Source organism: Rhipicephalus sanguineus, unplaced genomic scaffold (genome assembly GCF_013339695.2).
Source record: "Rhipicephalus sanguineus isolate Rsan-2018 unplaced genomic scaffold, BIME_Rsan_1.4 Seq103, whole genome shotgun sequence".
In the NCBI taxonomy this organism is placed as follows: Eukaryota; Metazoa; Arthropoda; class Arachnida; order Ixodida; family Ixodidae; genus Rhipicephalus; species Rhipicephalus sanguineus.
In genome coordinates, this window is record NW_023614198.1 from 1 (window position 1) to 24,202 (window position 24,202).

Genomic DNA, 24,202 nt, shown 5'->3' on the forward strand with positions numbered 1-24,202 from the left:
TACGACCGGGTGGAGAGACAGTGGAGAATGTACCGGTACATCAGCGATGTTTGACAAATTAATACTGCTGCCTGAGGGGCATATTGGGCGTTGCATCTTTTTGTCTTGCATAGCTTACTGACATCCCACCAATGTGAAATGAGACCACACTTGTACTTAAAACTGAGCAACAAAAACTGACAAAATTGGTGCCCAATTTGGTCAGTGCTCACAAAATGACATGTGTCCTGTACACTTTCTTTTTGCCATATTGCATGCACTGCGCAAAACCTAGCTTTCAAATCAAAAACTGTAAAATTCAAAATAGAAATGAGAAGGTACCTTGAAACTGCTTTAAAGTTGTGACGTATGTTGTATGTAATATATGTTACTGTAATATATGTCAAGCTAGAGGATGAATGGCAAAGTTACCTGACACGTGACTTTCCACCTTGGTCAGCGTCTGTGGCTTTGAATGTTGCCAGACTTGAGCCGACAGTGGAGTTCTCCGGGACTGACACTTCGATGTTAGGACGTTCAAACTCTGGTTTGTTGTCATTTATGTCCTTAACTCTGACTTTTACTTTAGCATAGTCCGCATGGTAGGGATCAGTGGATTCACCGCCATTGTCACTAACTTGAATAGTGATATTGAAGCCAAACCGTTGCTGCAAATCCTCATAGTCAAGAGGCTGGAAAAAGAAAATCCAAAATGCAGTGTTACTAAAATGGCCCATCTGAAGCATCACATCGAAATATATAAATCCTGTTTAGTTACATGCTAATAGCAACAAGAATACACAGAGTCTATAGTTTTGCAACAAGGGAAACTTAAATGATAATAGTAGCTGGAATTTATATGTAAAGTGTCAGAACACATTACAACATAAGAAACCTTCAAAGCAAAGCAAATGCACCCAGAGAAAAAAAATTTGACCAAAGTTAAGAGCACAGAAAAATTCTGAACCATGTCAAAAAGCAATGAAACTATAGCACGGTTAAAAAATGTTTTATGCGCACCTTGGCAATCTTCAGTGAACCAGTTCCATCGGAATTGGTGACCATAGTGAACTTATCAGAGCCAAATGTGTTGTCAATAACTTTGTAGCTAAATCGATTAGTTTCTAGTAGATCTCCATCGTTGACTGACACAACCAAGATTGGATTCTCAGGAATATTGTCTGCTTCAGTCTCTTCAACATCTACAAACCAGTCTTTCTTGGTAAACTCTGGAGGCATGTCATTGATATCCTTGATCTTGATTGTGGCGGTCCCAGTACCTGTAATGAATGTTATCACTTAGCAAATACACAAAAGCACCTAGGTAGCTAACACAGCTAGTGAAATGCTGCTACTTTCAGCAGCTATTCATGGCATTAGAATACCCTTTCAGTGGCAAATCACTGTTCTGCTGCCATGCATTCCATGATAGTTTTGAAATGCTCCTTTGTATGCCATCGTGGGCAAAGTAGTGCAAGAGAGCCGGAATTGTTTCTACTCTGAGTTTTGTCTTGGCTGTCAAGGTGAGCAGTTGTAATACTCTTCTCTCATTTTTTTGGCTGCTGCTCTTCAAGGGGCCCTGCAACACTTTTCCAAGTAACCATCGAATGGCTTCACTAAAGGAGTTTATTGCCTCACGAATCAAACATCGCAACCATTTTTAGAATCCGTCAAGTACGAGCGAAGTTACAGAGGTTTGTTGCACACTGTAATTGCTTTCTCTCTCCTCTCGTCCCGATGAACACACTGGAAGCTAGGCAAGGAGGGATGGCATGGGGGGAAAGAAGACGTCACACGCGTGTCATGACCTTGAGCAGTTTTTTCCCTTTTTTTCTTTGAACACGTGGCTTACTTTGAGTGTGATCGTTAGTGCATACATGGGCATGTGGCGGCTGCAGTAACTATCCAGCCCACGATACTCAAATCAGCCAGTGGCCGTGAATTTGGGTATATGGTGTGGTCATTGGGGTATGTGGCATCATTTGTAGAAAGAAAAATGAACGATTTCTAGCTGACTTTGAGAATTAATTGTGAAGTCCAGGCCGCGTGCTGCGCTATAATGTTAGGTTCGCATGTTCTAGGAGCCTTGACTGCCGAATGGCAACATTTTCTCACAATGCTGAAAAGGTGTTGCAGGGTACCTTTAAGTATGCTTACTAATGAGACGCAAGACTATTCCAGAAAGCTGGCAGGTTGTTTTTACTGTCTACCTCGATTTAATGAAATTCACAAAATAATGAAATTTTCCACTGCTAGTATGGCTTCACTATAATGAGGTTTAGCTGCAGTATTTTGCATCATTGTTGGTTGTGGACTGCAAGACCATGTGCAAAACAAAGTGCAACAAGCAAAAAAACTGAAATCTCAAACATACCTTTCAGCCCCCCGCCGTCAACAGCCACCACTTTGATGGTGTACTCTGGGTTTGTCTCACGATCTAGACAGCAGACTGCGGTTGAGATAACACCAGTTTCTTCATCGATGGTGAAAATGAGTTCCCCATTTTCATTAACCTGGTTTTGCTCAATGGAATACGCAAGCCGTGCATTGTTGCCCTCATTGGGATCGTCATAGTCTGTAGCAGTCATTGTCATCACAGTCATACCTGAAAATGCCCCAATTACAAATTGTAAACATTAATAAAAAACGGTACAAAGCACTAGTCGGATACAACTTTAGAAGCCCACGGCACTTCCTTTTCAGAAGCAGATGAATAAGCCTGCACCAATAGGCGCACACTGCGGACTGACATCATGAGCCGGACGACCGGTGACCCCACCTTCAGAGCACATTGCCGAGTGCATGAGCATGACTATTACTTTTGTCGCGGAGGCGATCAGCTGCTGCGCTTCGGTTTCCTGGGCGGGGCCTCTCCGGACTTCTTAAGTTGCCCCCTTCTTTCATTTGGATCTAAACAAACTCAATTACTTTTCAGTGCGGATGGGAATAACAATGGTCAAGACAATATCAAAGTAGTGTCTACCAGCTCTGTATCATGCAAAAATGATATGCTGTACCTACAGTGCATTATATAGATGCAGAAATCGCCAATAATGTTGATACTCGATGAAAAGTTATAAACTACATACTATCCATAAATAGCATCTATACAACAGAGAAAGGGGTGCACCTATGATAGGCTTCACTCCCAACCTTTTCTAAGTGCTCTCAAATATATGTATAACAGAACTTCCAACAAAACAGTAAGAAAGAGTGTATGAGCACTGCTACTGATCCTGGCTACTGCTAATCATGCTGTTTTTCGTGCAGGTGGCATTTGTAAGGGAACCATTTTTTTTATGTGCAGAGTAGCAAATGGTAGGCACACGATACTTTTTTTTGTGTGTGAGCAGCACCTCCCCATTTCTCCACATACTATAGTTCTGCATCATTACCTGTCTCCAGAACAGACGATAGGCACCAACATATACACATACAGAAAAGGCAGACAAAATAAGAATCTGTTCCCACCTATCCTTGCGTTTAGGTATACATTTCTCCATACATTTATAACCATTTTTCTGTGTTTAGCATACAGAAACTGGTATGTGCTTTCAGCCTCAGTGAAGCTTTAGGCCTAAAAGTGCACAGCTGTGTTGGAAAGAATGCCAAGGACTCGCAGCGTTAGTAGGACTTTAGCTGGCCATGAACAAGACAACATGTATCAATCAAATTTATTGCATCCGTTTTTACGGCTGTATTAAAATGTGCTATACATATCTGGATTACTTGACTTGCCAGTTATAAATATTCTGCATTAAGTGTGCGCTTGCCACGTCCTTTTTCACCACAAAGGAAAGAAATTGCCACAATTTTCTGTTCAACAGCTTTTTCTTACGCACAACTTGGCAATTCTTAACTGGATAAAGACTGTCTGATAGTTGTTAGCAGAGGTGTTAAAACAACAAACTTGACATTTCTTTTGTGCATATATTCTTGTACAATGGAGAAAACAATGAAGAAAAAAAAGCCTTTATTCACTTACCAGCTGTTCCATTTTCCGTGACATTACCCGTGTAAATTGCTGATGGGAAGAAGGGGGCATTATCATTGACGTCCTTGAGGTTGACGAGAACGTCCGCAAAGCCCACCAAACCGTTGCCCCCTTCATCCTCTGCAAAGACGGTGAAGCGCCACTGGGATCGTCCATGGGGAAGATCCCTGAAAAATATTTAATGACAGAGCAATGAAAGACATATATCACAACATGAAGTGCTTTCGCTTTATCTTTTATAAGAAATGAACATCAACAACTTTTGAACTTACTACAGAACCCCCTAATGGCCAACCAGAGGATACAGACAAAAGGCTTACCCGAACAAATGCCCTGCTAAAGTTCTGCTAAATGTCAGTAAAGAGTGCAGAAATTCAGTGTTAAGTGCACAGCCGTAGTGACATTATGTCATGGCAGGAAAATAACATAAGACTGAGTACCTGTCACCTGAGTCTACAGCACCGGGATTTCCCACAAATGCTACCTACTATTATCTAAAAAAAGGGGGGCAGAAAGAAAGGACGTATGTTTTTTTAGATCAATTTTTTTTACTGGCATGTTCAGTAATATCTTGCAACAGTGCAAGCCAATCTAGCTGATCAATGGAGTTGTACGAGATATGCTGACAATAATAAAGATGGCAGAAGAATAAACCCCATAAGTGTGTTCCCAGTTGCCCACTTAAAGGGCCCTTAAACCACCTCAGATATCTTTTTTTTTTTTAACATTTCAAGTAAATGTGCATCGTGTTCAGAATGCAGTTATGATCAACAGTGCCAAATGCAGCAGTGCTATGCGCCAAGGGCGTGCCATGAAGTCAAAAAACAATCTTTTGCTCCTCTCTGGGCCAAAGTGGTCCTTCGAATAATGCAGTCCTTCGAATAACGCGTCCGATAACGCATCCGTCGAAGGTCGCAGGTTCGGTCCCTGCCGGCGGCAAGTTATCTTTTCGTCCACTTTACTTTCTTCACATTTATATCCCAATTATTACAAATAACATCTCCTATACTTTCCTTGGCATTATTGTCTGTTAGCTCTCATTATTACTGTGTCTAATAAAGAAAAACGTGCCCTTAAAAGCCATCTTCTTTCCTTGACTTAAAAGGTGGTTTCACAGCAGCGTGGGCCTGCTATGCCTTGGAACAGCCTATTCAGGAAAAATCCGCACTGCCGCAAATTCCCACTTAAAGGTTAAGTGCACACATTACCAGCACCATGATTATATTTTTCATATTTTAAAAGAAAAACGAGCCTACAAAATGAGCTTTCGCAAAAGCTCGTTCTTTATCCTCGCTTTCGTTTACCTTTTTTTTGCGTTTTGTACACAAAAAGCGAAATTTCAAAGAAAATAGAAACAGCAGCAGGATTTGCAAATCCTGCTATGATTCATGTTCGCTTTAAACTTATTCAACACTAATTACCTTTCGCTTCAAACCAACAAAGTGATATTCGCACAACCCTACTTTTTGAACAAAATTACTGTGGCAAGCCCATGCGTAGAGGGCTGTGTGAAAGAGGCTAAATAGATATGTGCCAGAAACAGACTCGCACGGCTACAGAAAAAAAGGTAACATATTATGTTGCGGTTATGTTACTGAAAAATATAATTGATTACAGTAAGCAATTAATGTCTCAGAGAAGTAAGTGAGCAATTACTAAAAAAAGTAATTCCTTACTTCTATGTCAAAAAAGTTGTGAGTTGGGCAAGTTGGAAGAAATCATTCATTATGGCACTGAGTGCAAACATGAGACAGGAACAAGAAAACGACGACGTCCTTGTTCCATATCTGCCAAGTTTGGAGAAACGGAATCCGGGAGATCTACTCAACGGGGGGCGGGGGGGGGGGGGGGTACTGCGATAGTACCATGATGTACTCGCAGACAACTTTTCTTGGCAATGAAGCAAAGGCTACGGGGGCAGAGCTACTACACATGTACTGTTCCGCGAAGTAGTCCGGTTCGGCGCGTTTCGAACTTAGTTTTGGTTTGTGAACCTTCCTACCTCCTGTGACGGCCATTTGATTATTCGAGCGGCCGTCACAGGCTTAGACAGCCATTTGTTAGTGAAATTCGTCATAGCCTCCCTCGGCGCATCGTCGGAAAAGCTGGAGGGTAACGAGCGCTCACCTGAAAACGCAGACGCCATTTTGACTGTGAGGTGCACGTAAAAGGTGCAACGTTTTCGGAGGTGCAAAAACGCGAAATGACACTGCATAAAACAAAACAAATATAAATATCTCCTTAGTGAACACTGACTCTCTTTTCAAACAGCGCCCCGTAGAAAATAAAGTAATGTTGTTTTTTTTATTCTCAAGCAGAAAACACGGACGCAATTTTGGGACTATAATCTTCAGCGGTAGCACACGCGTTGTTCGGCACTCTAGCCTTCCCTTCATTGCCAAGAAAAGTGGTCCGCGAGTATAGCAATTATATGGACCCTGTCAGCGGGATTTTGCGGTCGCCGCTGATCTGTACAGAGTCCAAACCGATAACATCGCTTATGCGTAGTCTGTTTCACGTGCGAGTAAAAAGCGCGCTAGCGCTAGGGACGAACGCAGTTGAAGGAGAGATGAAACGACCCGGCCGTCACCGTCACGCGAAGGGCACATGTGATAACATCGCTCCGCGCGCGAGGCTTGTCATCGCTTGCTTACCAGTTATTTAGTCGGGCAAGATTTTGTGTGTACAGAAACGCATCATCTAAGAAATATTAACGGCTAATATAACCTGTAACACATTTAGGATGTGGCCAAACAAAGCACTGGACGCGCGGAGCAAAACTGGATTTCCGGGAGATTTTCCTATGACCTGTAGAACCGGGAGAAACGTTCAAAATCCGGGAGTCTCCCGGGTAATCCGGGAGACTTGGCAGGTATGTTGTTCTCTCGTCCCGCGTCTCAAGTTTGCTTTCAGTACCATGACGAAATTCTATGTTACTTTTTTCACATCGCCTACGAACATTGTGTTAATACAGTAAATAGAATTAGCTCGTCTGCCTCTTTCACTGCTTCTTTTGCAGTCCTTCACATATTGCTTATCTTCACTAACCATTATTTTTTTTAAATTTTTGTTAGACATCCTTAATTTCTTATGAGGACATCAGCAGCGACACTCAAACCTTGCACTTGCTGCAGACAAAGGCATTGTTGTAATGTATAAATACCAGGTGAGAAAATTAGCGAACAAAGGTCCACAAGAATTAATTACAAAGAAAAAAGCCTCAACTCACTGAACATGCATTTCAACATGGTAACACTTGTGTGGCATCAAAAAACAGATGTAATAGTGAAACTGTCGCAAGGTGCCAAGTGCAGTGCTCTTGATATTGGGCGTGTGAAGAAAATACCGGGCGCTGGTCTTGACTTTCTCCATTAGCACAACTGCACTGCTACGTGGCACAACTGTGGGCATTATAGCACACCTCTTGCAAAATTCAAGTGCTCAAAGCAGCATTGCCTGTTAGAGGTTCTCGAACTAGGGGTGCACAACACCCTCACGGAGGTAATTGAAGCACAAAAAACGGCTCAAACCGTCCGCCTCTCGTCTACGAAGGCAGGCAGACGCATATTGAAGTCTGACGGTCTGGCCCCCTTGGCCATCGACGAGAATGCCACCATGCTCTCTCACACCGTTAGGGAGACCTTTCAGGTTCACCCTTTCCCTAGGAATGTACACCCCCAATATAACGTGGCCAGGTGCAAGGCCCGAGCCCGCTCTCTCATTAATTTTACGCATCAAAGCTTTCAACTAGTTTCCTACGTCGATGCTGCCCAGTACGGGCGCACAGATTCATTTGTAGCTGCTGTAGCAGACCCTGATGGGAGAATTATTAATGCAGCTTCGGTAAGACACATCACGGTGTCTGCGGCTGAACAGGTTGCCATCGCGCTCGCCATGACCGGCCCCTTGCGGCCTTACATCTATACCCACTCGAGATCGGCCATACTAGCCTTTCGATCTGGTTTAATTTCGAAAGAGGCGGCGGCCATACTCAGACACAGGCCACCTGATGCTTCGCATACTATCGCATGGTTCCCGGCGCACATGGGAAACAATGTACATCCCAGCAAACCCAACCCGAATGAGCTAGTTCATGACCAAGCGCGAGGTCTCACATTCCGTGATGGTCCAGATGCGCTAGACAGTACGGGTTGTGAGTACGACTCCGACCCATTGCTTTCTTTTCACGAAATCGTTAAGCACTATCAGCTTGGGCGCAGGAAATTCCCCCTCCCACACCCCATGCTCACTAGACCCCAGTCTTCTACGCTCAGAATGTTACAGACGGGATCATTCCCGTCGAGAGGTCAATTTAGCCACTTTGCTGCGGAAATCGACCCACACTGCCCTGAGTGCAATGCAGAGTATTGCTCGCTAGCACACATGCTCTGGCAATGTTCTGCGTTACGAAATGCGCCTTTTAATAAGCAAGAGGACTGGGAGGAAGCTCTCAAAAGCGGCGATCCCCAGGAACAACTAAGGGCTGTCCAAAGGGCCCACGAACGGGCGCAGGACCATGGTCTTCCGGTCCCAACGTGGGTGCGGCCCGCAACTATGAGTTTGTAGTTCCTTTGGACCTTAATAAAGTTTGTTGACTGACTGACTGACTGACTGTCTCATCAATAAAATAAATGGTAGCATGTAACTGGGCACTGAAAAAACTAATTGAATTACAGTGTGTATATAAAAAGTCAGTTGGCATGAAACTACCCAAAAAATGCTATTGATTGCAAGTGATCAGTTACATGTCTTTGTTCTGCACAAGTTCCGCACATTAAATAGTTTGTGGACTGGTACACAGAAGTGACAATGCCATACACTACCCTGCTGTGTGCAAGCAGTAGAGACATCACATGTACAGACGGGTCCACTGTTAAAGGGAACACTTGCGTTTCGGGTATGTCCGGATATCTCTCACCTACAAAAGCATAGTGGCTTAGGTTTGTGTAACACTACTGGTGGTTGACAGTTCCGAAGCCTTATGATAGACCAGTAACGTGCACGAACAATCTTTCCGCATCCACTAGCCGTTAGGTGGCCAACAAAAAAGTTGCTCATTCGAGTGTTCCCTTTAACAGTGGGCCGTACTGTACATGCTGAGTGGTGCATATGCTGGCATATCACCATCCACCTACATACTGCACGAAACTAGCTATCTGAACGAACTAACAAAACAGAATGAAGTGGAAGGCACCACATGGCTCTAATAGCACCTATGTTAATACATATCATAAGCACATTGCCCATGAATGGCTGTATTAATGTGTCAACAGGAATGTGGTGGCATAACGCAGCATTTTGCACCCAACATTTTTATAATGAATAAATGCTTAAATGAGTAATCACGCAACAAGCGCTACAAGGAATTTAATTTTGAAGTAAACAATCACAGTATATAATTTTCTTCTAGAGTCCCTTCCACTTATCAGGGCAGCATGTGAACATTATATTTACCTGTCCAATGGTTTTAGTACATATATCTCTCCAGTGGTTGTGTTGATTGCAAACTTGCTGTTACCAGGGTCCTCATCAACACCTTGACCCGTCAGAAAGTAAACTATCAAGGATTCCCTATCCTTGTCGCCATCAGTTGCTGTCACCTGGAATATACGCAAAAATACATATAAAAAAGGGAGTCCAGCCCAACAGACTACGAGAAAAATAAAAATGGGATGAAAAATAAAACACAAAAATCCTATTGGCTGAACTATGGTGGTGTTAAATTACTTGGAGAACAACCAAGCTGAAAAAATTATATTGCTTAAAATGCTACAATCTGGTTATGAAAGTGCACGCTACTCTTGTCTAATGTGTTAAATGGACTGACAGCCATGTACAAAGCACAGCTGAAATACTTATGGACAAGCATGATAATCTTGGTGGTGATCCTTGGCCAATCTTTTTTTTTTTTTTTAAATTTGGCATAGCAAGTTGGTCATGCGAGAAGACAACATTAAAAGTGGCCTCTGACTCTTTTCAAGCCCTCTTTTCTTCATTTGTGGGGTGCATACAGTGAAATATGGGCTGTTAAATACAGCAAGAATGGCAGTGATGAAGCATGTAGTCTAAAGTTATTCAACCTAGAAAAACAATGCCTGCCCTCAACTCTATTTTCATTGAGTCATATGTCCCCATTTCTCTTGCCCACTCACGCAATGCAGCACTGCAAATGGCACAGCTAGAAAAACCTGTGTAGTATAAGCTAGCATCTATGGTGAGAAACATTACCCTCTTCAACAACACTCGTGAGTGCATGGCCATACAAAGCAAGGCTACTCACTAACATACACAAGCCAGAAGGGAAGCTTTCACAAGCACACACCTTGTGTGCTTATTTCCTTATGCTCAAAGGCAACAGGCTAAAAAGCTGCCAGAGCTCCAACTTGTTTTGTAGTTATAGAACTTTCTTTTCCTAATGCCATTAGTATGAAAAGTACAGCATGACAGACTAAAACATAACCTTAAGCAAGATTTTGTGGCATTGAGGTGATTATCTGTAAGTTTGCTCTTAACTAATTATGGACGACGAGCACGTGGTAATGTTGTTTCTGCCAGAAATGCTTCTGGTAAGTGCCACTATGCACTGGTGTGGTCGGCAGAGATGGAGCGATTTTGTCCGCATGATTAAAACACTAAACAATCCCATATCAATATTCATACCTATGCTAATAGTATCGTCAATTATCAGCCTACACTACCCACAAATAAAAAAGTGGAGCTTGAAAAGTGTCAGGGTGGCCTCTTAATGGTGAGGCATCCTTAAAATTGCTTACACAGATCATTATGCCATATTTAACATAAAATGTTTTTCAGATGTTTTATCAGTCCCTTTAATAAGTACTCTTCTGCAAATTCATGAATACTGCATATCCTGCAAGCTAAAACAGTTGACACTTATTAGTAACAGTAGAAGAGTGAGGAGGTGCATTATTTTTATATTTGTTAGTAGTATAGAGTGACAAAGAGCAAATTTCACTGACAAACTTATGTTAATGAAAGATCTACTTTATATGAGAAAGAATGTATCATGCAAAGACTTTACCTAAACCACAGTGAAAGAGTAGACAGAAAAGCAAAATGCTACATGCTGAGCAAGTGAAACATTCAGGCAGCAGCATAAACAGTGCAAATAAGAGGTCATGCAAGTATGGAATCACAGACCAGATTCCTGGAATGCAGTAAGAAGCATGTCAGGCTTTTCTCACCTTCCAAAGACAAGGGTGCCATTAGAAGCCATTAACACTCTAAAAACTGGATAGTCATAATTAATTATAAGACCACTAGACATCAAGTTATCCTTTGTAATTATGAAGCGGCAACGGTACAAAGCATCAGAGGTTTAGTTTGGTGAGTAATAAAAAGAGAAAAGAAAAAAAAAATCACAAACCAAACACTACAGTGTTGTATTCTTGCATATTAACTACAGAATGACCAAACAGGAACTCTTAACTATGTGCTACAATAATCGCTTTCCTGGCATATTGATTAAAACCCTTTTTTTAAAAAATGACAAAGAAAGGAGGCAGCACTCTCGAACAAGAGATTCAGTTTCATGTTTCCCGATCCAAATATTTTTCGGAACCTGAGAAGCATTAATGCAGTTTTTTTAAAAAACCAGCCAAAAATGTTGCGGAAGGCCTTTGCTGTGAAAACAAGCCACATTATATGAAAAAAAAAAAAAAACTTGATCAGTGACAAAACATGTGTTCGTCTGTGAACTTAAAATGAACTAAATCCAGCAGGAAAGCAGTAAAAGTAGTAATGGATGTTGCTTTGAGAGAAAGATGCAAGAAATGCCAAAAGATTTTGACATACATTAATATTATATAGTGTGAATAAAAAAACAAGTACACATTCAAATGATGTAGTCTGGATCAAGTTACCAAAAAGAGAAAACTACCAAATGTGGTCTTTACATCTAACACGCTATCTCACTGTAGCAAAAGCAGGGTGAGGAACTTCACAAAAGGACTTAGAAATGTTAACAAATTTTCATGAGCACTGGCTGCAAGCTGTCGATATTGTTGCTCCAGCCATTGTTTACAGACAGGCTATGCATACCGTCATAATTTTCATTGGCAAATTGTGGGAGACCTCCTCTTCGATGGTGGTCACGTACGAGGATTGGCCAAAAACAGGTGGAAGATCGTTGACATCTTTGACGTGGATAAGAACTGTGGTGCTGCCCTCATATAGGGTATCCGATGCCACCAGCGTCAAGTTAAACTGGCACCACAGCAGCACAAGGCCAAGGGCAGGAAAGAAGGAAAAACAAAAAGAAAAAGTGCATACTCAGACGACACATGCCACTCGTGCAGTGCTAGGCCACCATTAGTGGCACAACACCACCTGGCTAGATGGTGTTTTGTCAAGTGGCAAACATCACAATACACCTACAAAATCATAAGTTTCTGATGATCTCATGCTAATAATGGAAAGGCATTTCACTGAATAAAGCTCAGCTATAGAGGAATAAATAAGGGGTGAGGATTGACAAGATACCTGCTCAGGCATAAGCAGACACAGGTGTGTGCCACATTGAACCAAATTCAGCTTGACAAGAAGCACAAAATAAAAGCAAAGCCGCAAACATAACACACATGGTGCTTCGTGAATCGAGACAACAGATGCAAAGGCCACTGAAACATACAGAAAACTTAAAAAACTACCACAAGAAAAAAGTTAATATATGTGCAGCAAGAACTGTGTCTATATTTGTACTTCATGTACGAAATGTCATGGCCAATGGCTTCTGTAAAAAGCCTGCATGACATACATATTAAAAAAATGTCTTGTCTATACCTATTTTGTAAAACCTTAGCAACAGTGCTACAACTGCTTAAGACAATAAGAAGTCAGCGCCAGCAGTGGAGCTTTAGAGCACATATCAGAGTTATGTTATTTTACAGCAAGTAAACAAGGCATTCTTTCTTTGCCTTGGTCTTAAACAAGCTGAGATTTCCGGTGAATGTGGCCACCCAGCTTTAACTATTGTACATGAATAAAGCACACAAAGTACATGCATATAGACACACTAAAAGCAAAAGTGCATGCTCTATAAACAGCACTAAAAAAAAGGCAGAAGCAGGCAATAAGCATTAAGCATGTCCATCGATGGAAGTGGACCTGAAGTATCTTCTGAGGAAGGTTCCGGTCATTCTCCTCAGTGATCTGGGCCTCATATGTGGGACGATCAAAGATGGGAGCATTGTCATTGACGTCCTTGACCTTGATGAGCACTGTTGTGTGGTTCTCGTTGAGGTTATCTGATGCCACCAGCCGCAGTCGAAACTACAACCAACAGGATTGCACAATTCTGGGTGGCAACAATCTGCATGCAGTCACTGAAAAAACTCCTGCCACTATGTCAAATTCCTCAAGAAAAATGTCACCAGCTAAGTAAAAAAAAAAAATTTCATAACCTGCAATACATGTCAGTTAAGTGCATGTCACCATATGATTTCTGGAATACGCAGGTACTTCACACATTTACGAGTGTGTACACGTGTGCATATACAAACAGACATGCAGGCACACACAGCAATAAAAAAACAAAGTGCCTGGACTTTTTTGGCTAGCTAATGTTACTTCCAATAAATGAAGACTGTATGCTATTTATTCACTTTAAATTAAGGAAAGCACACACTCCATACTAACCATACTCACCTTATCTGTGTGCAAACTGGGTTAGAAATTCTCGAAAATAAGTTGCTATCCTATGCTTATACTACAGCTCTCTTACTGCAGTGCTACAATAAATGAATAAATATGTATAGCTTGCGAAACACATCTATCAATCCTAATTGGCTGAATGCAGTTTAATTTTTTGTTAAACGCATATACTTGTACACACAACCATTGGCAATCACATGCACAGACTGCAGAAACTGCTGATAAGTCATCATAAAGGCAGTTGGAGCTGATAAGCTAAGCTAAAAATTATGCTAAGAATATAATGGGAAGCATTCCAGTGCTTGTGAACACAATTTGCTAATAGGACAATATACAGTCAAACCAGGCCTGTAGCCAGAAGGGGGGGGGGGGGGGGCTAGCCCCCCCTCTTGAAATTTTGCTGAAGTATACGTTTTTACCAAAAATAAATAATAAAATAGGCGTTTTTCTCAAAAAGTCAAGGTTTTCAGCAAGTGCCCCCCCCCCCCCCCGAAAAAAAATCCTGGCTACGGGCCTAAGTCAAACTCATATAACGAAGTCATACTTGCAGCGGAAAACTGCATTATATAGCAAATTTAATCAAGATTCCTATTTTTCAACAGTAAATTACCCGCACAGGTTTTTAAAATAGTCGTGCATCTCACTGGTAAGCATACCTAAGTGCGGCAGCCATGACGAAATGCAAAGCGCGGTAAAAGTTTCGGCTCTCTCGCACGCTGACGATACTGAAGAGCACGTCGAAACCATGAGAAGGAAATGGTGGCAGCGAGGATGACTTGTGCGCCGCGTCTTTCCTCGATGCATGTGTGGCATTTCTACAGTAATCTGCTACTCAGCTATCTTCTAACCGGCGCCGCTTCAATGAAACGCGGATCTGCTACCGCGTGGAGCCCATAATATCTAGCTAATTGTGTGCAGTGCGTTGCCTACTACGCTCCCGCCGTTCCAGGGCGCTTGGTGAACCGTACGTACGCGTATGTTTGTCGTGGAAGTGTGCGCTGCGAGGTTTCGGTGCTACCGCGTCTCTCCTGACCTGTTTTGACCGCGCATATCTTAGGGCAATGCTGTCACGGCAATGGTGCTTTCACTTCCACTGACGAGGCGCACATAAAGCGAAGCGAACGGCGGTGCGTTTGGGTTGTCGCTTATTAAAAGCGTGCAGTATGCGTTACAACGGCGATACACCAAACGCTGAAGATGAAGCACATCGTTGAAGATGCTTACTGCGATAGGAATGTCGGCTGTAAGTCGCACTCGCGCGTTTGTCGATCGCCGGCGTCACGTCTCCGTGCACTTCCAATGCTTACCCACATAAGCATGGCGTCGTAATCGTAATCGCGCCGCGAATCGCAATAATTAGTCGGCCCGCTTGAAGACAAAAGTAATGCGTAGCGCCGGCCACACTGCGAGCTGAGGAGGGCACTTTTGTGCGAGAAAAAAGTGACACCGTGATGGTGCGTTCGATTCCCTACGCTCCAAGGTGTCTTTCTGCCTCCCGTCGGAAGCGTTTCCACGCGAAAGGTCACCCGCAAAAGATCGATTTTCTCTCGACCGTTGTTTACGAATCTTTTATTAGTCAGAAAGACCAGGTGTACGTATGCAATGCATGAGGATTTCGTTAAGTTTAAACTACAGCGCAATTTTACTTTGCTAAATCGCGAGGGAGACATACATGGATTTCAATGGAGCTGTGAATAAAAATTGTTCCGTTACAATCGCTGATGTCGTTAAATCGTGGTGTGTTATATCGATGTTTGACTGTATCGTAGTCACTACAAACGAGCACAAATGTGTGTGCATGCTTAAGGACACATAGCCTAGAAAGTGGGAAAGGAGCAGTTTGGTCAGACTGTTCCCTACTTGTCTGAAGCTATCGTGTCTTTTTGCATGTGCACATGTAAAACTTACAGTGCATTCAATGTTGCTTTTTGTCACTAGCCAATCATTTGCGATTAGTTTTAACTACTCTAGCAGATTGTCGGGATTCCGTGACATAAACCAAATTTGAACTCGAGAATCTAAGCGGGTCGCTCAGGAGAGAGAAATCTTTGAACATATGTGACTTTCTGGCAAAAACCTGTCAGCGTGCCGCCATTTATGACTTGGGAAAAAAGCGCATTCTTCTTCCAAGGAGAGGGAACGCTTGAAAACCCATGTTATCCATTCAAGCTTCGCGTAGTTGAAAACAGCTCTGCAGTTTTGAATGTTTTTGCGGACTGCAATAAAATGCGAGGCCGGATCATTTTTTTTTTTTTTAGTGCAAGAACGCGTGAACATAAAGACCATGTTTTATGCTTGTAGCCCCGTTTATTTTTTAAGTATGGTCTATAAACACGGCCTGCGGTAGTGAAATGGTGTAAGATATTTTGGATGTCCTTAGCTCACATACAAGCATTTCTAACTGCAATTCAAATGTTTTTTTCTTTAAACAAAAAAAAAAAGTCCAGGCTATATGGTTCTAAAGCACAAGGAAAATGAAGACTTGGCTCCCATAAAAAATAATGTGCAAGAGACGAGTCCCAGCATATGCAGCTATCATTATCTGTATCTTAAACGGGCCCTCTAACACCCTTCAACCCCCCATTCTTTACTCGTGGATTGCGTAGACTGAAGTACGGACGAACTAGTGCAGCAAGAACGGCAGCGATAGCGGCACGCAGTACGAAGTATTCAATTTAGAAAATTCAAATACAAGAAAAAATGCCTACCCTCAACTCAATTTTCGCGGGGTCACGTGACCACATTTCACACTCTGCTGTGACGTCGGATGGCGCTCCAATGAAATGGGCTGAAAGCTCTTACGTAGGGGAAGCTCGCACACCATTGTTGCTTCTCCTTTCCGACGTATTGCTGACGTCGTTGCCTAGTAACAAATGTGGCTCCTGACTCAGACGTGCGCCGTGCTCCCTATAGGGCTGCAGAAATTAGGCGTCTTATTCTTCCTCTAATCACACAATCACCTGACTTGTCAGAACTTGAGCGGGCGCTACTGCTTCGAAGCGTGGCTGGCAAGGCTTTGTCTGCTGTTGCTTACAACGACACGCCATGTCATTCCCTCCTCTCATCTGAGCGGGCATGGGGGTTAAACACGGTCGCCCCTACGCGGATGTTCGGTGAGCAGCCCGACTGTGCAGGATTACTTGCACCGTTTCAACAACAATCATGAGCCTACCGCACATGCGGAAAGAGGCAGCTCGCAAACGTACAGACGTAAAAAGAAGGAAGACGGACAAGCGTTTCATATGGACATCCGACCGGCGCAGGCAAAAAGAAACCAGAGGTGAAATGGCAGCCAGCGCCTCTGTCGTACTTTGGGGTTGTAGTGATATTTTTTGTTGCGACGGCGCTATTTGGAGGTCTTTGAAAAAGCACAGAAAAGAAAAACGAAACACAATAGTAATCTCAACTTTGATGCTACGCCACGATCACATCTAACGTTACATTTATCCAATCATAGGCTGGCGCTCATCGTCGTCATTTCCGCCCGCAATAGTTCTGGCAAGCGCTACTGCGTGCTGATGCGGTCAGCAGCGATGTAGCGACTTCAACGCGTGATTAAAAACTAAATCATTTGATATGGTGCTTAGACCTATGCTAAAGTTATCCCCAGCCATCAGTCTACGCAACCCGCAAGAAAAAAATGGGGGGGTTGATTAGTGTTGGAGGGCCCCTTTAATGACAACCGGTGCTACCATTAGTTGTACGCAGAGAAACGCACAAGCAAATCAGCATTAGGGTCTACACAAGTGATTCTTGCTCAACACGATAGGAGTAGCCAATTATTGGCATTAGAAAACGTACAATCACGGAAGATGACGTAAGGCATCAGTGTTCTTATGGGTCAGGTATGCAAAAGCAAGTTCGTAGTTGATGGCGATGGAAGCTTGGGGGAACATTGAGTGCACTAGTTTAATGCTGACAAAGCAGCATCGTGGGACAAAGGCAGGAGGCTGCGCCCTACCTCTTTCCTGGTCTCGTAGTCGAGCGGGCCTGCCACGTAGATGGCGCCAGTCTCGTTTTTCACCGCAAACGCTCCTCCTATGTTCCCCTGGGTGATCTCGTAGCGTATCCTCGAGGCTGCGAATAGAGAGAGAGAGACAGCGACGGTTGAGTAAAAGCTTCTAAGGCCTCACATCGGTCCAGAGTGTGTCAGCGCCAAAACGCAAGTGCAATGATCCGTTCCCTAGCTTACACTAAGAAGGCCGCGGTGGCCCAACGTAACACTAGGCTCGGAATCGCTTGCTCAATGGTTCAAGTAGCACGGCAAGTGTACAAACTCGATGGGCCCGTTTCCTAGATCGTAAGTGCTGCTCAACTGTAAAACTCACGTAGTATGACGTTTCGAACGCCGGCAAAGAAAGCGCACGCTGCTACGATGCAACAGCGTGGGCAGGAAACGCCAACTCGAAGCCCGCAGCCCGTAGTCGTGCGCGCACATTTGTGTTCAGACGTATCCATCGTCTTTGATATCAAACTTACTGTTCGGTAAAACGATAATCACCAGCGGTAGAATACACACTTACAAGGCGATCACGCTTATATTGCCACGAGCGGATTCATGGGATCGACTTTCGAGTTTTAAGGCGCGTGAACGCACTGTGGGCGACTCGAGAGTATGAAATAAATCAGAAGGAATAATACAAAGAAAACATTTGCGAATACTGAATGGTCTACAGGATCGTGCGAGGCAATGCTGGTTCGATGCAACGATACTCTCGATTGGCTCTGGTTACGCGAAACAGTCGGCATACAAAAGCGACTCTAGAAACAAACGTGCCAAGCGGCAGCCCAAGATTTCGCAAACGCTACACAAAGTATTCCGACGGTGACATAACACTCCACCAAGGATTGCTGGACAGCAGGAATACACACATGGATGTCCCTCGTCTCGTCCATCCAAAAAAACAGATCACCGGCTGTCATCACCATGCATGAAACACAGACGCAAAGGAAAAGAATACACCGCCGCTAGAAGGAGCACAACACTTGTAGCTATCCACGAACACATTCACGAAGATTGTGAAAAAACCACGCCGAAAATTCCTATATATAAGACACAAAGTGCAGCGGGTATACGTATACACGCATGCACAGTGTATACAAGTACGTGTCGCCGCCGCAGCAGTGCCGTCGTAATGCCTGGAATTCGGACTGTTTCTTTCCGTATAGGTTAGCACAACGTGGCTAACAGATGCAAAGAAAGAAATTATAAAAAAAGGACAGAATACGAGGGTCTATAGGGCGCTTCCAAAACATGGCAGAACATCAGGGAAGGCAAATTTAGGTTGAATCGTCGCACAACCCCCACATTGGATTCCGGCATCACTTGACGCGTGCTCCGAATACCTAAACCGTTTAAAATATGGGCCCTCCGAGGGGAAAAATAAAACAAAGCCACATCTCTGCCGCTTGTACAAGAATGAAATCATAACGGCGAGGCAAAGATGTGGTGCACTCTCCCTGGGGCTGGAACGCCTTATTGCGGCGCGCTTTGCGAGCGTATAATAAAGCGTCTATACGATGTTCGACTGATGTCAGGCGGCAAAAGACAGCGCGCATAATGAATTTTAATGAACCGCACTCGAGGGAGCTCTTTCGCAAGAAGAGCCAAACCGAAAAAGGACAAAATCGCTCGCCGCCTCTTGTTCAATACCCGATCACGCATGCACGATGAAGAACGCGCGCTCATCGCCATGGGACGTATGTAGATATATCTGCCTTAATAAAAGAAGTATTCGAAGTCATTAAACCACAGAGGAACTTTATAACTAATCGCCAAGTCCGTGCAAACAACCGAAGCTGCAGTGAACAAAGATAACGGCTCCAATTTTATTTTTTCTGCACACGTGTGGACTGAACATTCCGAGCATGTCGAATACCATAAGCATTACGGAGATTCAGGCACAAATACCGTTTTCCGCAACGAAATTCAAGTTGCGATGTCTGAGCTTTACAGAACCGCACATAGAGACAGAACTCTGTTCATCTCAAACTTCTCTTCTAGTGCAACAATTCAGAAAAGAAAAATGGCGACAGGAATAAGAAAAACGACAAGTGCTACATATAACTGTAAATCCACGTTTGCTCACTATATATATATGTAGCTCTGAGTAAATAATTACAGAACTTCTTCAAACACTAGTCCATTTTAAGGAGGAGCTAACAAACAACTAATTTGCGTTTACCACCTGACATAAATGACATAAGGAGCAACTTCGCCAATAAGTGCGCAAGGCCGCCAACCGGGACACTACGCTGGCAACAATAATGTCGCTATGATTAATATATGCTTAATTTGAAAGATGTGGCGCTGTTAAAAAGAAAACAAAAAACATCCAGTAGTTGGCGAATGGTTTCCATTAATTTTGACGACCGACAGGAGGAAAATGGAGCGCGAGGATGTTTAAAGGGACCGACAACTGATTTTTCTCGACCCAGCTTTTCACGGCGCGACAGGAAGCTTACCCTTCGTAGCGTTTGTAGCTGCAGTGGTTTATCCTAAAAGCACGTAGTTATTTTATAAGCAGTATTTTTCGATCTGAAAGGCTCCAAACACGCATGGAGGCTTGCTCCAGCAACGCTGAGAATTCATAGCAATGCCGCTAGCCCTTGTGAAAGCTGTTGTTGTTCTGCTTTCGCAGGAGTTACTGTAGCTATGCTTAACCACCTTTATTTTGAGCTTTCCAGCCATTTTTGAAAATAGCAAGCTCTTACAGTGAGATGATGTGGCTTTATACACCTTCTCGGTATTTGTACAGCGCGTTGTGCGCGCCTGCGACCAAGGTTGCCTGCGCCTGTGTCATGGATGGCTTTTTGAGGCATGGGATCATTACGCCAAGCGAAAGCAGCGCCACTTTGTTGCATACAACTAAAGCAGGGCCTATATGTACATTTTTATGGAGTAATATCTTTTCATATAAAGAAATGAACAATACTTCAGTACTAACAGAAAAGTCATCGAACGCATACACCAATCAATGGTCACGTGACCGGCTTCATCGGGCCATGTGTGATTTTGCCGCCAGAGGCGCCGAAGGTCATTTTTCGCGACTTTCAATGAAGAAATAAAAATATAAATCCGCCTCTCACGAGATAAACAGGGTTGGTTTGAGTCAATGCGACGGACAATCTTTTCCATCAGTGCAGTCATCTCATTTCATGTTCTGGGCAGTTGTCGGTCCCTTTAAAGAATTTCGTGACGGTCACCTGTGGCAGATAGCAAAATTCTACTTTTTGGGCTGAATCACTCATAGTGGGGCAGACTTATTGGCTCGATAAACCAAAATTCTCACGGAAATAATTACGACAATTTACTAACTAGATTTAGAACTAATTACTTTACGGAACATACCGCAGTTTGCAAATGGCAGCCGCGTGGAGGTCGCAAGACGGATACACGTGGCACGGATTGTCGGGATGACAAAACCGGTTTCTACCATCTTCGAGAACTTGGTGAAGAAATAAATCAGCGGTCCACCTACTGATGCGCTTCAGACAGACACACAGTGTCTGTCTTGAACATTTCTCATGAAAAAAATGTACGAGCCCTCGTCGAACAACTGCTCACGCTAATCAGAGGATGCACAGAGCGTTGCCGAGAAACAGCAGTTCCTTATCGAGAAGGAATAAAGACCGCACATCAGGTTCAACGCTGTGGAAGCTATGCAAGAAGCTCGGTCAGCAAAATGCGTAAGTCTGCGCGTCCCGCGCTTGCATTTCGGCGTTGCAAACGTGGCCTCCGCGATCGGCTCCGGCTGCGCGCTACCGGAACTAATCGCGGAGGCCACGATACGAAAACAAAGAGACGCTAAGCGATTCGGAATAACCTATTGACAAATGAATAGATATCGGGGTTTGTTTATTTCTAAGGCACAAAAACATCATTTATTACTCAGCCTAAAAAAAAAAACAATACGAGAGGTAAAATCACTGAACTATTTCTTGGTGCGAACGCGTCTACTGTAAGAAGTCTCGCAAGCTTGCAAAGCACAGCCGCAGAGAAATGCGAAAGCTATACTATTTGGCTTTCTGTTCGCGTCCTATGTGGGTTCATTGCCTGAGCCAGGTTCCGTCAACACGATTATCACGTCGCGACAAGTATTGATTCGTACAGCCAGTAAACGCCTGCGCGGTGCAATGAACCGTTTTCGCAAGCGAAACTACAGGCGCGTAAAACTGTGGTCGGGCGACGCCAGTAAATGTTTCTATTCGTTTCGGCGACATATGACGCTCCCCAAAGAGCGGACAGTGCGCCGATACGCACACAACAGATTGGCGATATATATATATATCCGCGAGGCAGTACATCTGCTCGAATATTACTGGCTACTGCCGGGACAGTGGATATGACGCGGTAGATTGGCTTGCAAACGTTGAAGGCGGTCAGCAGCAGTAAGCCTTCATCCCGCGAGCTCAGTGCCGCTGCGAAGAAGCGATCCCTTTAGGAACAGCGCTAATCAAACCAGCAGCTCCGCCCCGGCAATTGCACCCGCGCGGGCTAGACACTCCGGCGAAGGGAAAAGTTCCCGCTCTTCCGAGTGGAGCTCTGCCGAGTCCACGCTCAGACCTGATATTTATTTTACCGAACAAGACCTCTTCCCGACACATACCAACCGTAAATTTCGAGTCGTTTGCTTTCCTGCCATCTTGCAGCATCTTACACCCCCCTGGCCTTCCCGCTCAGGCAAGACAGTAGCAACGCGGGCGGTGCTGGACACGAACATTGGTAGAACGGGCCCAAAATGCTCCCACATGGCACACGCGTAAATAGAGGTTCCAGTTCCCGCGGTAGAGGACGAAACATTCAGGATTAGCACTCCGGCTTCCAGTCGGCGCCAAGAAATGCAATCCAAACACCGTCACAGTAAAGGCGCAATGTCCCCTACATGGCGTACGAGACGGAGCGGAGGAAAAGCCCGGAGTGAATTACCGCGACGAGCGAGACAAGCCTTTATGCAAGAAGCAACTACACTATCGCACGTGCTCGGTGCTTAAGATTTGTCACTCGGGTGCGCCCTTGTAGGGGCCTATATACGGTGGCCACGCAGGGAAAAAATCATTTAGAATGCCCCATAGGCGCGCGTTTATGGCCCGAGCTGTAATGCAACGACGATGGAGCGCGACGCCCGCGAGACACAAATCGAGTCAGCGGAGCAACCCCGCAAAGGGTTGTTGGGGGGTCCACAGAACAACCACGCGCGCACTCGATCTTCTGTTTCCGGACGTCAGTAACTCTTCGTGAGGTAAAAGAAATGGGGAGGTGCTGGGTAAGTATACGAACAAACACGACCATGCACGCCGTTTCCAGCGCAGGAAGCGGTCACATGGGACCAGACCGGCGAAGCAAGCATGCTGCAGTACAGGACCATGCGCGTGCTGCACGTGTGAAACATATATGCTCGCTGAGCTCCTCTCTTCCACATCACACGGCACAGAATGCGAAAAGAGTGCGCCTTGCGAAACTACGTAGTAACGCCGAAAACTGCCTCGCGTGGCGATTCTCCCACGAAGCATGACAGACCGGAGCGCGAAAACCGCGGTTTCTGTTCAGGCAGGGAGGTGGCGCGTACTATACACTGCCCGGTCACGCCGTTTACACCGAGCCTGTAATGCGAGATAACAGAAGCTCGCTGCTTTTCGTATCAACGCGAACCACAGTCTGCGAAACCGAGCAAATCGGATATTACGAATGGGAATTGCGTGCGCATGTTGCTTTTCTTTTTCGAGCTCTTATCTCGGTCAATGCGGCAGCGATGACACACACACACAAAATCAACCAGCGGTAGAATGTCGCAATTCGTGACGGCTTTTAGGCAAAGGCACCGATTAGTTCATTGTGCGCTAAGCTTATGAAAATCGACACGCGCTGACGGTTGCCCCTGTCGTCCAGAGAGGTCCGAAGTGTGCTGGAGTAGGGGCGACGGAAACGGAAGGAGGGAGGCGCACGCGAGAGACTGGGTGGGCGGTCTCAAAACGTAAAGAAGAAAGGTAGCGCAGGATGATGATTTCCAACAGGCCGCTTCGCGTCCGGGGACTGACTGTTGGACGGCGCAGTGACCCTGACGAATGGGCGAGCGCCTTCGATCGAAGAATGCCCAAGTTTTCGAACCGTCTGGAGGGAGCGTGGCCACACGCGCGACACGAAAAGTGCCCCAGCTGCGGGGGGCGACACGAGGGCGCCGTCGCTCGGTCGCAGTCGGCGAAGAAAACAAACTTTTTGCGACGACTCAAAACTTCGCTGATGGCGTTTGAGGCGCCAGACGCGACTTGAATCGTAGAGCGTACACGACGGCCAAGACAAAACGGCCGGCAACGCAGCTGAAACGGACGTCCACAAAACAAGCGCATGCCTCCGGTAAAGAATACAAAAAAAAAAATGTTTTGAGAAAACAGACCACGAAAGCAAAAAAAAAAAAAAAACAACCCGAAGGGCGACAGTGCAAGACAAAGCGCAGAGTGGCATGTGAACCGAAAAGCAAACATACTTGGGCACTCTTTTACTGCCAATGCGGCGAAGCACCACGTCGCGCTCATGGACTCACGTGGCAGCAGCAGCAT

At 44.6% G+C, this 24,202-nt stretch overlaps 1 protein-coding gene across 1 annotated transcript; it reads right to left on the reverse strand.

Annotated features, from left to right (window-relative positions):
* Positions 1–411: 411 nt before the first annotated feature.
* On the reverse strand, positions 412–24,202 carry LOC119375931 (neural-cadherin; the record flags this gene model as incomplete). The annotated part of the gene is given in 8 exon segments (XM_037645952.1): positions 412–671; positions 1,000–1,259; positions 2,354–2,584; positions 3,965–4,140; positions 9,428–9,573; positions 13,100–13,264; positions 17,607–17,722; positions 24,187–24,202. Coding segments are annotated over 8 exon segments (1,370 nt in total), but the record flags the coding sequence as incomplete, so codon positions are not given.